We start from the raw sequence: 17,103 nt of genomic DNA, 5'->3' as shown, positions 1-17,103 counted from the left end.
GGGCTCTGGGGTCCAGACAGCAGCCCGTTTGCCTCCTGTACTCCCACCTGTGCTGCACTTGTGGCTGGAAGTCTTTTTTAATTTTATTTTTGAGGTGGGGTTTTGTTTTTCCCAGGCTGTCCTCGAACTCCTGAGCCCAGGTATTCCTCCTGCCTCAGCCTCCCAAGTAACTGGGACAACAGGCCTGCATCAATGGCACCTGGCCAGGGCTGGGAGTTCACACCTCTTTTATCTGAAGTGGTAGACTCGCGAGTTTCTCAAGATGAAGCATCGCAGTTCAGCATATATCCTGTTGTTAAGATGATGGTGTCTCCCCTTGCTGAGGCCTGCTGCATGCTCATGTGGTGGCTGTTTGCTCTCTGGTGAGTGTTTGTTGTGGACAGCCCTGATCTTCTCTGTTTCCCAGGTGGACTTTCAGGATGTAAATGGGAGGACTCTGGCAGAAAGGCAGCAAGAAGAGCAAAAGCAGAGGCACTTGGATAGAATCTACAGAGAAAGAGCCAAGCAGGCCGAAAGGGAAATGGAAGGCAAGTTCGAGGCTGAGGGTGCCTCGCACATACCAAGGGCTGCCTGTGCCTATGCATCCTCCCAGGACCCTGGTCACAGGAGACCCAGGCAGGCCAGGCTAGGGTTCAGGTTGGGCAGTCCCTGCACAGGCGCTTGCACCCCTGCGCCCCCTGGTGGTGAATTCTGTCTGTGGCCCTTTGGGGAGGCTCCCTGGGCACAGACTGAGTGGAGAGCTTCCAGTGGTCTGTGCTTGGGTCTGCTGAAGGTCCCCTTGCCGTTTTGTCTCCCATCCACCATTCACCTCCCTCTCCCCTACCTATTTTTTTTTAGTAATGGGGATTGAACCCAGGTGTGCACTGCCACTGAAGTTCATCCCTGGCCCTTTTTATTGTAATTTAAAATTTTTAAATTTTGAGTTGCTTAGTCCTTGGTAATTTTACTGAGGCTGGCCACAAACCTGCAATCCTCTTGCCTCAGCCTCCCGAGTTTCTAGTATTACATATGTACCCCTGCACCCAGCTCCCCATTTGCTCTTAACCCAGCTTCCACCCCCCAAATCCCTACGATGTACGTTCTGGCAGCCAGCCTTTTCTTGAGGGAGAGAACAGGGTGTGGGGAATCAGAAGATCTAGGGGATAGTCGTCCACCTGCAGGGTGCCCAAGACCCGCCAGGGCAGCTGCTCTGTGTCTCAGACAGCGAGGCTGATGCTCTTCTGTGCCCAGACCCCCCAGGGCCTGTTGTAGGCAGGCAGCTGTGCCCAGATGGTAGAGAGGCCACCAGGAGGGAGAGCTGGCCCAGCCCTGCAGGGTGTGGCTTGATGTTGGCAGAAGTGACTGCTGGGAGAGGCTCAGCCCTCTCTGGGATGCACTGCTCTGGCTGAAGGCTCCCTGCTCTGCAGTTGGTCCCTGGCGTGTTTGCCTGTGCTCCTGCGGGCTGCCAAGAGGTGACCTTGCAGTCCTGCCAGCTGGACAGTTTAGTAAGCAGGTGAAAGCTGCTGTGATACGTTTACCTTGGGTGTTGGCTTTTCTTGGGAAGTGAGGCCCAAGGGTGCAGGTGGCACATGTGACCCTTAGCTGCCTGGTGCTAACAGTGACCAGGACCTCGACGCAGTGTGTGGTGGGGATACTCCTCGCTCAGTGTGATGAGGCCAGATGTGTCTCCATGTCTCGGCAGAGATGTCTGCAGAAGTTGGGTGCTGTCTGACGGAAGTGGAGAACTGCTTCAGGCTGCTGGTGCCTTTGGACTTTGACCCGTGCCCAGAAGCCAGCTTCCTTGATGAGGGTCCCCCTGGTTCCTTGAGCTCAGACTGGGAAGTCCCTCACTGGTCAAGCACTCCTGATGCCCCAGATGAGCCATGCTGCAGCAAGGACCTGCCCGCCTCTGCATACCACCCGGGGGCCACTGGTGCTGGGGAGGGGCCGCCCCAGGCAGCCACAGGGGACCCCTTGGAGGACGAGGAGCAGCCGTGCTGCAGCAAGGACCTGCCTGCCTCTGCGCAACACTCAGGGGCCGCTGGTGCTGGGGAGGGCTGCCAGGCAGCCGTGGAGGATGCGCCCCAGGACGAGTGCAGCGGGGAGCAGTTTGTGCGCAGCCATGGGCTGGGCTCACACAAGTACTCGCTGGACGTGGAACTGCCCTTGGGTAAGGGGCCACCAGGTCTGCTGGTGCCTCCCTGCCCAGGCTCCGCTGGCTAGTGGGCCACTGCTGTGCCAGCCCGCGGCCTAGGTGACCCACAGCCATGTCAAGTCTGGCCTACAGTGGGTACATGCAGGCTTTTCCTTCCCATTTATCCTCTGCACTGGGCTGTGCCCACTTTACCAGCCTCTGTGGCCACAGGCCAGTCACAGAAAGCATATGGACTTGTTTGCCATCTGTAGCCCACTCCAGCAAGGCCCTGGGCAGGGTGGGTGCAGGAAGGATGTGTGTAGGGCCAGAACCACACAGCAGTGAGCTCTGTCGACACTCAGCTGGCCTGGGTGGGCATCCAGCATTTCCCTGTGGGCTGTAGCCTCTTGGCCTCAGGGTCTCTTGTGACCCCCATTCACCTCATTCCAGACGGTCTGAAGGTGCAAGAGAATGATGACAATCTTGCTGTCCTCCATGCTGCCCGCGATGCAATCAAGCTCATCCAGAACAAGTTCCTGCCAGCTGTGTGCTCCTGGGTCCAGGTGAGGCTGGGCACCTGGCCTTCAAAGCTGTCCCTGTCAGGCCAGTGCCCGGGCAGAGTGAAGATGTAGTTGGCGGGAGCCGTAGGATGGAAGGAGGACATGTGGAAAGTGCCAGATGTGGGTCTTGTCCTTGGGGTGACCTAGGGGGTCAGCCAGGTGTCCTTGACCATTTGTTCCCAGGGCTACAGACCAGGCCATGTTGTCTCCTGGCAGGGTCTGTGTTCTCTGTGACTTCTTCCTTGTTCTGCAGAGGTTTACCCGAGCAGGGACCCATGGTGGACACTTACGGTGTGCCATCGACTTGAAGGCAAAACTGGAACTTGCGCTGAGAAAGTATGAGGAGCTTCACGTGCAGCCTGAGTGGGGACCAAGGAGCAAGGTGTGTGCTTGGTGGGCCGGCAGGTCCAGGGCGGAGGAGCGAGGTGTGTGCGCGTGGTGGGCTGGCAGGTCGGGGCGGAGGAGGGAGGTGTGTGTGCTTGGTGGGCCTGCAGGTCCAGGTCCAGGGCGGAGGAGCGAGGTGTGTGTGCTTGGTGGGCCGGCAGGTCCAGGTCCGGGGCGGAGGAGCGAGGTGTGTGTGCGTGTGCGTGTGCGTGGTGGGCCGGCAGGTCGGGGCGGAGGAGCGAGGTGTGTGTGCTTGGTGGGCCGGCAGGTCCAGGTCCGGGGCGGAGGAGGGAGGTGTGTGTGCGTGGTGGGCCGGCAGGTCTGGGGCCGGGCTGAGCTGCCTGTGCAAGCAGGAGCTGCTTCAGGCTCCTCTCTCACTCTGCTGGCCTAGCAGTGGGAGCCCGACTGGCGTCTCCTGGTGCCAGAGCCCAGCCATGCTCCACATGTGGACATGCCCCACAGCCCAGCAGGGCCCGCCCCATAGTGGACATGTGAGCTCATTCACTATATAGTGGCAACATGGCTCCTGCTACTGGGTGTTGTCCACTTACCCTGCACTGTAGCCAGGGAGCCCTGCAAGTCAGGCTGTGCCCCTCCTGCTTAGGGAAGGATGGGGCTTCTGTGGAGTCTCCAGCAGAGTGGGTTCTGTGTACTGATGGGCACCACGGTGAGCTGGGGCAGGGTGCCCACTTTGGGGATGGAGACTCAAAGACCAGCCGTCTGCTGGACTGTGTAGCACCTTAGCCTGGGAGGGACCATGGCATTGATGAGAGAGGAATGGGCCCTCTGTGGTTGGAGAGGCAACAGGGGTTCCTGGGCTTCCCTGAGCAACCGCATGCCACCAGAGCAGGGCAGGGTCTCTAGATGGGGCTGAGAGGTGGGAGCCACAGGCCGGCTGAGGGAGGACTGGACGCTGAGCCTGGGCCTCCAGGCAGTGGGCTAGGGTGTAGCCAGGCATCCACCCTGGAGCACAAGGTCCTTGGCACTGGATGCCTTGGAGCTGGCTGGAGGAGGCAGGTGAGCTTGTAGCAGCCTGAGAGCAAGTGAGGGTGGTATTCCTGCCTAGAGATGCTTGGGGGCTGTGGCAGGGAGAGGATGCTGCACTGGGGCTTGTTGTGCCATGTGAAAGAGAACTGTCACATGCAGATGCCATCTTCCTGCCTTTGGTTGGTCTCTCACCTGCTCTCAGAGAAGCTGAGAAAATAGACACCAGATGCACCTCTCCTTGGGTCCCTAGGGAACCCAGAACCACACCCAGCTGAGTGGAGAGGGTGCCAGCCCTGGCCCGGGGAAGGTAGACTTCTTTTTTTAAATAATAACTTTATTTTTTATTTATTTTGTGTATGCAGTGATGAGGATTGAACCCAGTACCTCACACGTGCTAGGCAAGTGCTCTGCCACTGAGCCCCAGTCCCAGCCCAGAACCTCCCCCTTTCTCAAAGGTAGCTTTGAGGTGGAAATAACTCTGTTTCTTGCCAAGAAAAAGATGAAGTTGCAGGCCACGCAGAGCCCAGACCAGGAGTGGGCATACGTGTTGCCCACCGATGGTGAATGTGCATGCAGCTGCCAGGTCAGGGCTCTAAGCTGAGCTCAGTCAGCTCATGCTGTGGCTGGCATCCCTGGTGCCCTGCCCTGTGTGGTATGACCATACTGTGCCCTGGCAGCAGACCTGGGGTGGCAATGCAGTGCCAGAAGTTCTGGAACCCGAGAGGAGGAACCCCTACCTGAGCAGCCGCTGGGAGATCCCTGGCTGTGGAGGCCGTGTGTGGCCCTCAGGCCCACCAGAGGGCGACCTTGCTTCTCTCCTGCAAACCCCAGGAGTCTGCGCTGTGCAGCTTAGGGACAGGAGTCTTTGTGGGCGCTCGTTCTGCCTCACTAGAGTCCACTGTGTGTGGCATGCTGCTTGTTTAAGGAGTCAGCTTTGTCAGTTTTGACCAAAATATATTTACGGTGAAAAATAATTGTCTGGTGGGAGGAAGGTGCCTGTCACCTACTCAGTCAGAGGAGATTACTCTAGACCGCAGGGCACCAGCACTCCGAGCAGCCAGAGTGCTGGGTGCAGAGTGAAGGCCAGGTGGGCCCCCAGCGCTATGCTGAGTGTGGAGGCGGCCTTGTGTGGTGTGCACTCGTGCTGTCCAGGGCTCAGCCCATGGCCATTTTGCTGCTGATGGCCTTGGTTGTGGCAAGGATGTCCTTGGACATTTGGTGTCCTGGGGATGTCTACAGGCTTCCCGGGCTGCTGGGGTCCATTCTCATCAGGCCTAGGTATGATCAGCCTGCATGGTCTTCTGGGGCTAGTGGCAGTGCTGAAGGTGGCAGGACCTGAGCCCAGAAGGGTCACGGCAGCTGGCTGCTCTCCTTGGCCTGAGGCTCTGTCAGCAGGGCCCCTGGAGCGCTGCTGCCCCTGCTCTCCTCTCGGAGCCCCACGGTGCCTCCCGCAGGTGCGGCTGACTAGGGGAGGGTCCCCGGAAGTCTTTCCCAGGGCTGCTGGCCGTTCAGCCTGCACTGTGGTGAGGGGTCGGGGCTCTGAGCTAAGCTGGTGTCCCTGGCACACCAGAGGGTCAGGCTGTCCTGCGTGGTAGGTAGCCTGTGTCCTGGCCCCACCACACCTGCTGACTTTGCCATGTGCTTGAGGAAACTTGAGTCCTGGCCACACCTGGTCGTGTGCCTCCTCCCTCCGCAGGCCCAGGAGGTCTGGTTTCCTTGACCTCTGCTTGCCCTGGACTCCTGCCAGCTGCCCTGTCCCTTCCAGATGCTGGTGCTCAGGTCTGCTGTGTCCCAGGGTGGGTGAATGGGACTGGGCCCACTGGTGTAGCTACCTTTCTATTCTGGCTGTGGCTCACAGGGCCCATCCTGAAGCTCTCGTGGGCTGTGGACACTGGAGTCCCAAATCCAGCCCTTCGGAGCTGTCTACCTGGCCCTCTGTGGTACACAGCCTCAGGCCACTGCATGGCCCCTGCTTTCCACTGTGCACTCTGGCTGTTGGCCCTGCTTTGACTCCACTCAGTGTGTCCTTTGATACTGTCAGAGTAGATGACTCATCCCCACTTCTGCCCAGGGCCTGCAGGACCTGCTGCTGGAGGGCAGGGCCACACAGGGTGTTGTGCATGGGCAGTGAGGGGCTGCGGGTGTCCTTTGGCCACGTGGTCTGGTCAGTAGACTCCTGCCCAGGCTGCTCTTCAGGAGCAGTAGACTCCTGCCCAGGCTGCTCCTGTGAGTGTGCAGGGCCTATCAGGCCCTGCAAGGTTGATGGTGTCCCAGCTTCAGTGGGAAGACAGATGTCACTCTGCTCTGCTGTCAGCTGAAGGGACGCTTTCTGGACCCTCTCCACACACTGATCCTAATAAAGGCACTCTGAAATCCTCAGAGGTTTCTCGCGCAGCGGCAGAGGAGCCGCCCGCAGATGGAGTGATTGGAGAGCTCTGGCTGCAGCCGCTTAGGCTCAGGTGAGTCGCTTCCCAGAATAGAGGCGGCAGCCAGCACAGGCAGGCCTATCTGCCCATCTCCCTCCTGCTGGCGGCCCTCCCTGCAGAGCTGCAGCACCCGCAGCGGCTTGGGCAGGGGTGAAGCAGCTAATGAACATCAGTGTTAATTAGAGCTGTTTTAATTAGAAATTATGAATGAGGTGTTCTTCACTAATTTTCAAATAAAATTTACGAAGGGTTTAAATTGTTTCCCTTACGTTTCCCCACTTAGCATGGGATTGGCATCGTTAACTCCGCGTGTAGAACAGGCTAGGTGGGGAGCACTAATTCAATAATGCGTGATTCAGACATCTGAGAACTTCTGACAGACGTGAGAGACTGAGACAGACATGACGCCCACTTAGAGCCAAGTGGCCACCGCCAGGCCCTGGGCACTCCCAGCGCCGAGGGGTAGGGGGAGGGCAGCCTGCCTGCAACCCGCTGCAGTCTGTTTCCCACGTCCTCTTTCTGCCTGTCGCCTGTTGTCTACATAGTGTTGTTTTCCTTTTGACATAGATGCTCTGTCCTCAGAAAAATACGTAAGCCAGTTTAAATATGTTTAAGTGTCTGTCTGATAGAGTGTCTCCGTGTCGGCTCCGTGTGGGGCAGACGGGGGTGAATCGTGGCTGGATCAATATGGAGGGTCATTGGGTAGATTTAGTTTCCACGTTGCTCTGTTTCAGGCGGGCTGTAATGATCCAGCTGCCTCGTCCGTTAAACTGATAAAGATCCTTTGAAAACTTTTAAATTGCCTGCTTTTAATTGTGTAGCTTGAATCAACGGTTATTTTCTTATTGTGTAATTAACAAAATACTAATTTCCCACCAACGAGTGAGTCAGAGAACAGTGATTCTGAGGCGCTGTCACCTGGCCCTGTGGGCAGTGCTTTGCCTTCTTCCCTGTGGTCAGGCTGCGGGCTCCCCTGTGTCGCTGGCCAGCAGGTGGGCTTGGCCTTGCCCTCACCGACTTGCCTCCAACCCCAGCTGCCAGCCTCTCCCCCTGGCTGTGGGGTCGGGAGCTTCCTGTGCTGCTGCCCAAGCCCTCGTAGCATCTGGTTCCCTAGGTGAGGAGGACAGAATTAGAAAGCCCAGGGAATGAAATGTTGGCCCATCAGACACACACAGGGACGGTCAATCAGCTTCGCCTCCAGGAAGCCTCTGCCGTGGCGGCCGCCTTCTGTAGCCTTCCTGGGTGATCCAGCTCCTTCCATCACGCTGAAGGCCACGCTGCCTCCCAGGGTGCCGGGGGAGGGGCGGGTGCGCTGGTGCTTTGAAAGGACAGGCTCTGAAAGGACAGGCTGGGCCTGGCTGCCCTCCCAGCCCTACGGCATGGAGCCCCCTCCTGGCCCCATGGCAGGCCACCTCAGCCAGGCACCTTCCCCAGCCAGCCGGTGCCCTTCCAGCCTGCCCACGCCTGGTCCCCTTGGTTCCAGAAGACACTTCCTGGGGTGGATTGCTTTGTTACCCCCATTTTATAGATGGGGAACCTCTGTGGGCCTGGCCTCCTTGCCAAGACCAAGACCTTGCCTGGATGCCAGGCAAGGCTGCCTGACACCTCCCCGCCCATGCCTGTCCTCTGAGCACTGTCTCTCGCTCCCCAGGGGCTGCCTGCTGGCCACGTCTCTGCCTGGGGAGGTTGGGCTGCAGCAGGTGGCCTTTCACATGCCTGTGTGGGACTGTGTGAGCCATGGGCCCCAGAGTGGGTGAGTCTGGGTCTTCCTCATCCTCTGCCAGAGTAGCTGTCTCCACAGAGCTCGTGGGGGCCAGAGCTCCTGGGGGTCAGAGCTACTAGATATGGAGACGTTGGTTGCTCCATGAGGCGATTGTCCTCCACTGGGTCCAATGTGAGTTTCTGTAAGGTCCAAATGACCCGTGATGACCCTCCTGCTCTGTGCCCCTCACACCGCCCCTGTGCAGGAATACCTGTGGTGCAGACTCCCAGGAAAACCAGCTGTCCTGGCCCAAGTCCAGCCACCCACGGGAGGGAGTCTGTGTGGACCACCAGCCCTCATTGGCTTACAGAAGTGTGTGCCTCTGGCTGGCCGCTTGTCTTCACCCAGCGGAGATTTCGGCCCTACCCTTACTCTAGAAACACTGTATGCACGCATGATCCAGGGGCTCTGCCTCACACCTGCCCCCAGCTGGATGAGGCTCTTGGCCCCTGGGCCCTGGGTGCTCCTTGTGCATGCTGGCAGTCTTCAGGGCAGGTTGACTCCTGATTTGGTCAGTTGAGGAGGGGAAGTGCCTGCCACTGTGCTGTGTGTGGGTGTGAGGTCCCTGAGTGTCAGCCTCGGAGGTGCTTGTGTCAGAAGGTGGTGGTCGGCTCAGGAGAGTGTGCTCCTGGTGCCCTGCCCATGTCCAAGCAGGTTGACTTGGCCTTGGTGCCATTGCCCATGAGGGGCCTGCTCCTGGGGTGTCCATTTGGTCAGTGGTGCGACCGCCCTCTGTCCTCTGACAGTGCGTCCCTGGCAGTCGGAGATGCACATGAGATATTGGCCTGGCCGGCAATTTGCACGGCCTTCCAGGGAGGGCATTAGCATATAAATAGCAGATGCAGTGCCGACCATCACAGCTGAGCACGTTTAATTTTTAGTTTATAAGATAGAATGGGTTTTTAAATGCATAGCCATCAAGCCCTGAGAGACAAATGCAGTTTGGAACTCACTTGTCTGACGAGGCCTTACATCATTTTTTTTTTTAAAAGGGAAATAGACACACATAAAACTGAACAAAAGTGATTTCTTGGGTGAAAAGTAATTGAGATTGCGCACCAAGTTAATTAGATGGTACAAAATTTATTTAATGGTCCCAGCTGTATCTCCAGGCCGTGGGGCTTGGTGGGCAACCTGCTTTCCGGGCACCAAGCTGTTCTTCCCATTCCTTCGCAAATAATTAGCAACCTCACTGCCCCTACTTCTGTAAACTGATTGCTCTGTATATTTTAGTAGTTTTATTGCTTGTTTAATTATGATGGTGGGGACTCATTTTTCTAAATCCTTTTAACTGTGGGTGAGAATCAATTTGTATAAAACCAGCAGTGTCCCCCTCTGTGGCCTCCCCATGGCCACAGCCTTGGGTAGAAGCTTCTGCCAAGTAGGTGGATTGGGCTGTCCCTGGAGCTGGCTTGGGATAAGGCTTCCAGTTGGCTACAGGCTCAGGCTCCCGGTCTGGCCCCTCCCAGGCGCCGAGGACTTCACCTGTCAGGCTCCCTTCCTTCTCCCCTGGGTCCTCTGCACGCTGTTTTCTGGCAGTTGGAGAATCTCAGCTCCCAGGTGGGTGGAAGCCAGCTGCCCTGGAGCAGGTCACAGGTCTGACGTCGCCCTGTAGCTCTCGGTGGGAGTGAACTCCTTCCCTGCACCTCCATTGTCCAGCCACCCCTGTACAGCCCCGCAGTGGGGTGCTGTGGTGCCGCGGGCCCCCCTTGTACGGTTTCTGTCTGGCCTAATCTGTGACCTTGAAGGCAGGTCACCACTGCTGTGGCTGAGCTCACTGGATTATTTAGTCTCTTAGAATCCAAGTGCTCAAAGGGAGTCTTCCACAGGCCTTAGATTCCCTGGGCCATGCCGCTTTCTGAGGTCTGAGAGGGGGCTGTTGCTTGTCACCATGGTGTTCTTGTCTCAGAGCAGGTCACTCAAGTACCCTGGCAGCTGGCAGCTGAAAGCTGTCCCTGCCCCTTTGGACGCAGGTGTGTTGCTGCCTGTCCAGGGCAATGGAGCACATGGATGAGCGGCAGCTCTTGCTCACAGAGGTGAAGTCAAACTTGAAAATGGATGCTTTTGTGCCAACTTGTATCAGCAGTGAAGTCTCTAACTTCTAGTTGCTGTAGCTCGCGTGTTACTGCCTCTGAGTAGTTGAAAAGTAAAGTGCAGGTGTGGATGACGTGGTTGCTGTGGCCCAGGACGGAGCCCAGGGTCTCTCCAGAGGCAGAGGCCTCCTAGGGCACGGCCAGCAGCTGCAGAGGGAGAGCAGAAAGCTGGGGCCTGATCAGTGCTTGTTTGAGGACACAGAGGAACCTAGGACTTCAAACTTAATCACAGAAATAAATGATTTTAGTTGGGGAGAAAGAAGGTATAACTCCTAATAGTTAGCTGAGCAGTTGAATATTTTTTAGAAAATGAAAATTTGATAAAAGTCCTCAGTGAAATTCAAGGGTGTGAGCAGTAAGCATAATATTTTATGAAAATGACCCCCATATTTAAACCCTGGCACTGTGTGTGCTGCATTGTAGCACCCCGTCCACATCCACCTTTTAGAAAATTAAAACACATAAATTCTGTTTAGTGTTTGATACGCACTGCACCGGCCGGAACGTAAGCCCTAAAACCTTGGGCTGCTCTCCACCTTTCATAAATTCCTGGGTAGATTCTATACAAAAATAATTTTCAGGTCCGTGGCTCATTGTTATTCAAACGTGATTGATCGTCGTCATTTGCTCAGCTCGGGAGTTAAGTGCCCCTGTCATTTCCAAAGAGCATAATTGGGACGTTTCACAGGTCAGCGGTGGAGACAGGCTTCCCTTTTGATCAGTGTTAGACTGATAACAAAAATTACAGTTTCCAATGATTAATGTCTCCTGTGCTCCCCAGATGCACAGCCGTGGGCTGTGCCTAAACACAGAGCATTTGCATCTGATTATAACTCTCCTGGGCAGGTCTCCTCGTGGGGTTGTTGAGTCCAGCCCCAATAGTCCCGTGCTGTAGTGCTGGCAGACAGCCCGGGGTCCACATGTGTTCTGGGGCTGTGTGTGGGCCCTAGGGCCACGTGTGTGCTGAGGCTGTGTGTGTGTGTGTGTGTGTGTGTGTCCTGGGGCCACGTGTATGCTCAGACTGTGTGTGTGTGTGTGTGTGTGTGTCCTGGGCCACATGTGTCCTGGGGCAGTGTGTGTGTCCTGGGGCCACATGCATGCTGGGGCTGTGTGTGTGTCCTGGGGCCACATGCATGCTGGGGCTGTGTGTGTGTGTGTGTGTGTGTGTGTGTGTGTCCTGGGGCCACGTGCATGCTGGGGCTGTGAGGGCTCTGGGGCCACCTGTGGGAGCTGCTGGTGAGTGGCTGAGCTGGGTCAGGTGGGCACCTTAGCTCCCTGGTTCGGTCAGAAGCTGTAAATTGCTGATACTTGGCTTCCAGGGAGCCTGTGGGCTCCTGCCCTGGGGGTCCGCAGCCGCTCCTCTCTGATCACCTCCCTCAGGCAGGTGCCGGGGTGGAATGCCTGTTGGGAGGGGGTGTAAAAACAAGCATGTGTGAGGACCACTGGTGTTCCTGAGGACCCCGGCTGCCATCACAAAGGGACCTGCCTTTCTGGACGCTTCCTTCAGCCCTGTGCCTAGGTCATGGTGTGGTCCTCACACCCTGGGGGCACAGCCCTCAGCTGCCCAGGACGGTGAGCCTGGCTCCCTGGAGTGTAGGGATCTCCCGGGAGGGGCACGTCCCTGCAGTTGCTGGTTGCTGTGCTGGCATCCTGTCCTGGGTGTGAGGGCTCCTGGGGATGGAGGCTGTGGCTTAGGGGCTGGTTCTGCTGTGCTGCAGGTGCTCGCCGAGGTGGGTGTCTGCCTCTGTGCTGTCTGCTCTGGTGAGCTGATGGGCCCGGGGCATTGCTATCAGCAGAACCTCTCAGCAGCCCCAGGGCAGGCCAGGACTCCTGTTTTGGGGATGTCAAGGACTCCATGGGCCTCTGGTGCCACCTGCTGAGGTGCCCAGAGCCCGCCTTCCTCAGGGGAAAGCAGGCCTCCTGCTCCCCAAGTTGTGGGTGGCGGCACTGTGCTCCTGGGACTCAGGCCAGCTGCCACATCAGGCAGGGGAGGTAGCCTCGTCGGGAGCTCCTGCATGGTGTGTTGTCCAGATGACTGCCTAGCGGGTGGACGGCTGCTACCTGTACTGCAGGGAGAGACATTTGCTGTCCACCTGCGTGTGACTGCTCTGTGCAAGGATGGGGCAGCATGTGCCAAAGCATGGAGTGGCAAGGCCAGAGGCAGTGGTGCAGAGGTGCTGAGATTTTAGGGACAAGAATCACCTGAGCCAGTGCGGTGGCACACGCCTGTGATCATGAGTTCAAAGCCAGCCTAAGACGCTAAGCAGCTCAGTGAAACTCTGTCTCTAAATAAAATGGGAAACAGGGCTGGGGTGTGGCTTAGTGGTGGAGTGCCCTGAGGTCAATCCCTGGTCCCCCGCCACCAAAAAAGAAAAAAGGGAAAAAAAAAAAAAGAATCAGCCCTGAGATGACCTTGGGTGGACTGCAGTCACTCGATGCTGACGCCCGGCTGCTGTGGAGGGGGCTGGGGCAGTGGGTGGCAGTCCCCGTGCGCGTTCACAGGTCTGGGTGTCCTTATTAGTTTTTGGTGGTGTTTCCACAGACTGAAGCCCCAGGGGACGAGGAGGATGAGGAGGACGACGAGGACTTTGTGGAGGTGCCGGAGAAGGAGGGCTATGAGCCCCACATCCCTGCCCATCTGCGGGCTGAGTATGGTAGGCTGCAGCTCAGGGGGCAGTGGGAGGCGCCTGGGGAGGAGCCCCTGCTCTGGGAGCTGCAGCCCAGTGACCTCACAGGAGGTGGGGCTGTGGGGCCCCGCCTGTCCTGCTGGCTACGCTCCAGATCCCTGAGCCGTTCACTGCTTCATTTAAGGGTGGGCTCCCCGGCTCCTCTGCCCAGCCCTGGGCCAGGGTTCTGACCCCATAGTGGGCCTGCTAGCTCGAGAGGAGGCAGGTCCTGGCCCCGCCCTGCAGCTCCTGGGTGCTCCTGCCCAACAGCGGCCTCAGGAGAGTGTTCCAAGAGTGAGGTGGGCAGCTCCCTGAGCAGACGGATGCCCTCTTGTGCAGGCTCCCTGGACCCAAGGTGTCGGGGGGACTGGTTCCAGCAGCTCCGGAGCCATGTCTGGTGGTGGCAGGAAGTCGGGGGGAGGCCTGGGCCTCTCAGGGTTGGGGGTAGCCATACCACATGCTCAGGCTTTTATCCCCTAGGGACGATTCCTGGGGATGTCAAAGTAACCTGCGTACCTCTTGGACACTAAAGGTGGACAAGGCGTCTGGGCCAGGACTGTGATGTCCACAGCAAGGCCACGTTCCTGGTGAGGAGTGGCACAGCTGCAGTTGGCCTTTCCACCTAGGAGCCCCTGAAAGTCACACTCTGCAGCCCAGGCTCCTGACCTCCAGGGCAGGGGCAGCCTCGAGTCTGGTGGGTTCCAGGGCCCCAGGGCACACACAGGAGTCATGTGTTCACGTCCAGAGCAAGGAACTGAAAACCGGACCCCTAGCTTTTATGGTGAAATTGACAAGTTGGTTTGAACTGAAGTCTGTGAGATGAAACTTAGATTTGTTAAAAGAATTTAGATGATTAGGCAACTCGCGTGTGAAGACATGACCCATTAGGGGTGTCATGCCAAATTAGCACAACCACATGCTAATGCCCTCCACTCACACAGCTGTGTGCCCACACGTCTGCTTCTGAGCTGGGCAGGGCCAGGGGGCTGGGCACCTGGGGTTCAGTCGTGTGAGTGTGGTAGGGAAGCTCCTGCCCTGACTCACTGGGCGCCTGGCCTGGCCTGGCCTGGCCTGCTTTGCGGAGGACCTGCCTCTGCCTGGTGCTATCCTGCCCTGTGCCCCGGCCCGCCTTCCTCCATGGGCCAGACCCCACCCCAAGTCTGGGCTCCAGCTGTGCCTCCTCGAGGCTCCTTAGCCATTGACCCCTCTGACCTCCCACCTGCCCCCAGCCCCGCCCCCCGCACCTGCCATTCTTTTTGAATACCAGTGTCCACCTGAAGTGGCCTTTGCCATCTCCTGATTACTGCCTTTCCTACGTGGCCAGAGCCTCTCTTGGGTGGCCACAGCTGAGTCCCACACTGACATGGGTACTGGGAGGTGCCTGTAGCCTGCGGCTGGGTGCTGTGGCCACCCTCCCCAGCCCACCTTACCTTGCCCTCTGCTGGACCAGGCCCTAGATAGCAGAGAGGCACTGGTTCAAGTGTGGCTACCTCTGAGGCTATTGGGTCTGGGACGGAGGGCCACAGGGACAAGTGAGGCAGAGACAGCCTGTTGGCTCCTTCCTTTCTCTGGTCCTGGGCCAAGGACCCCAAGGTCTCTAAGCAGCCACAGCACCTGCCTAGGCTCTTGCCTGCCCAGATATCCTCCTGCCTGCCACGTGGCCTTGTCCCCCTCCCTGAGCCAGGGCTGGTCCTGGAGTCTGCCAGGGAAACTGGCAGCTGGCAGTGACTCTTGGCTTGGGTCACACCAGACTTTTCAGGGTCTGGGCCTCTGTGTCCCTGTTGGTGCTTCTGAGTCCTCAGGGTTAGTCTGCAGCCTCTAACTGGCAGGACCTGCCTCTCACACAACCTTCGTCCTGCAGCGGCTCGTAGCGCAGGGCTCGCAGTAGGACACAGCAGAGGCCATTGTCCTCCAGCCCAGAGTGACGAGGTTCCCTCTGGCCTGTGGCTTGCGAGTGGCCAGTAAAGTGGCACGACCACAAAGGCAGACTGTCATGGAGTGCTCCCTCGACGGGCCTTTAACTGTCCCTCCAGGCAGTGGGCACATGGGGGCAGGGCCTTGCTGACCACCAGTGGAGAGTGATGGGCACCAGCAAAGTCCTTGGGCCCTCCTGTGTGGAGGTGGCCTGTGTCCCCCTTGTCTGCTGGCCAGTGGAGTCCATCCAGTGAAGGGGTTGAGCTGTGAACAGCCAGGGGCCTCTGCCAGGCTCCTTGGGACACCTGCCCAGTGCCCCTGCGAGGAGGCCCAGTTGCACGGAGGTGTCTCAGGGGCCCAGGGCTCTTGTGCCTGCCTGACCTCCAGCACAGAGGAGCAGGGCAGGGCACCCTGCTGGGGTGTGTTGGTCCAGAAGAGGACGCAGCCTCAGCAGGGCCTTGGTTCCTGAATTGTGGGGAGATCCATCACACAGAAGTGGTGACCCATTGCCTGTGCCTGGGCTCCTGGTTCCTGTCCTGCCAGCCTGCTTTGTGACTACCCCTCGTCCAGGCTGTGTGGGCAGGCCTGGCCTGTGGGGAGGGGGTTTGGCGAGACCCTGGCATTTCCTTGGTGCAGACTCACCCCTTCCCTCGGGAAGGCTTACAACATTGTCTTTGGCCTTAACAGACAGGGGCCTAGGGGTCTGGGCAGTGCTGCTCCTCCTGCTCTCCCCAGAAGCGTCAGGTGGAGGCCGATGGGAGAGGGAGGCTGTGCAGCGGGGTGCTCTGACTCTCTGGTTCAGGGTCTCGCTGTCTGCCCGGCCCTGGGCTGCATTGCGGAATCAGGGGGGGCCAGCAGGGCCCCTTCAAGCCTGGGGCTCAGCTTCAGCTGGTCAGGTTGCCATGAGGCCTGGAGCCAGGGCAGGGCGGTGGGGACCCCGTTGGCCTCCTGTGGGAGAAAGGCAAACGGCCCGGGAGCCCTGGAGACGCAGGGCAGGCAGGAGGTGTGCCTGGGCGAGCCCAGTTCATGATACTAGTTTATATTCTGTCGCTGTTTTTTCAATTAAACGTGGGTGAATCTGAAGTAGTCAGATCTAGTCTAAACCTACACAGCCGAGGAGACCGGGGCTCTTTTTCTTTCTCGTTTCTTTCTCTGAATTTCCACTGAGGGGCTTTTATCTTTCCCTTAATCCTACCATTTCTGTCAGGACATAATCTCTTTCTCAAATTTACATTTTAATTACAAGGCCAGTGGAGCTAGGTGGAATCAATAATGTCAGCGCTGGACAGCCCAACTTTGTGCGGAGCCCAGCCTCTCCATTTCCTGCCATCGATTGATCTCTCCGCACTGTCTGCTTTAGTGCTTCAGGCAAATAGGTGCCACTTGGCCAATTTAAACAAAAACAGGGATTTGGACATTTTTATGATTCTTTTAAAAGCAACCGTGGGAGTAAACTTGAGCCCAGATACTGTACTGAGTCAGCCGAGCAGAGCTGGGGCGCGAGGTGGGTCGGTCGAGGACTCTGCTCTCATCTGCTGAGAACCACGTGCTGGGCCGAGGAGCCCTCTGTGTTTTGGGTCTGCTCTGGAGGTGTGTCAGCAAGATTGATTCCCCAGGACAGTGCAGGCGGGGCCCAAGCCCCGAGTGTTTACCCTGCTCTACACGTTTACCCATCTTCTTAATGGTCTAAAACAACAAATCAATGAAAAATATATTTCATTCTTGTAACTCTTAGGAATTCTCCTATTGATCTCTGGGCTGCGATTGTATCTGTCCAAGTGTCACATTGTTCTCTTCTCAGTCCGGCTGCCTCGCAGCGTGTGGTGTTGGCCAGCCGGGCAGTGTGGTCCCTGGGGAGGCCGTGCTGCGGGTCTGGGGGCTTTGGGATGCCTGGGAGTGGGACCTGGGCATTGGATGGCGCTGGAGCCTTTGGGCTGAGATCCGTGGTGGCCACAGGTGACTGGCAGCCCCCAGGGACCCTGAGCAGCTCCTCCGTGTTCTCTGTGGGCATCTAGGAGATGGGAGTGTGCTGGGTCCTACAGCAGGGCTGGCATGTGTTTCCCCAAGGGACCAGAGAGCGAGTGTCCGTCCTAGTCCCGAGCACGCCAGACAGCACAGGGCGGGAGGGCACAGCTGTGTGCCAGGGGGCTTTATCTACAGAGGAAGGCTGCAGGCGGCTGTGGCTCTTGTCTGCTTAC

At 57.9% G+C, this 17,103-nt stretch overlaps 1 protein-coding gene across 3 annotated transcripts in view; it reads left to right on the top strand.

The window, feature by feature from the left end:
* Positions 1–17,103, top strand: part of Uvssa (UV stimulated scaffold protein A) — a 32,995-nt gene that overhangs the window by 2,688 nt on the left and 13,204 nt on the right. For 2 of the 3 annotated variants that reach the window (XM_058572486.1, XM_046423670.2), the window contains 5 exons: positions 407–527; positions 1,682–2,149; positions 2,564–2,676; positions 2,927–3,055; positions 12,868–12,979. In XM_058572486.1, coding sequence (XP_058428469.1) covers positions 407–527; positions 1,682–2,149; positions 2,564–2,676; positions 2,927–3,055; positions 12,868–12,979 — 943 coding nt within the window. The remainder of the gene's footprint in view (positions 1–406; positions 528–1,681; positions 2,150–2,563; positions 2,677–2,926; positions 3,056–12,867; positions 12,980–17,103) is intronic. The other variant, XM_058572487.1, reaches the window with a different exon arrangement.

The sequence above is a fragment of the Marmota monax genome, unplaced genomic scaffold (assembly GCF_021218885.2).
Source record: "Marmota monax isolate L192 unplaced genomic scaffold, Marmota_monax_Labrador192_F-V1.1 WCK01_AAM20220418_F8-fsc00009, whole genome shotgun sequence".
Lineage (NCBI taxonomy): Eukaryota > Metazoa > Chordata > Mammalia > Rodentia > Sciuridae > Marmota > Marmota monax.
The sequence above is the reverse complement of the archived record's forward strand: the minus strand, read 5'-3'. Positions and strand labels throughout refer to the sequence as shown.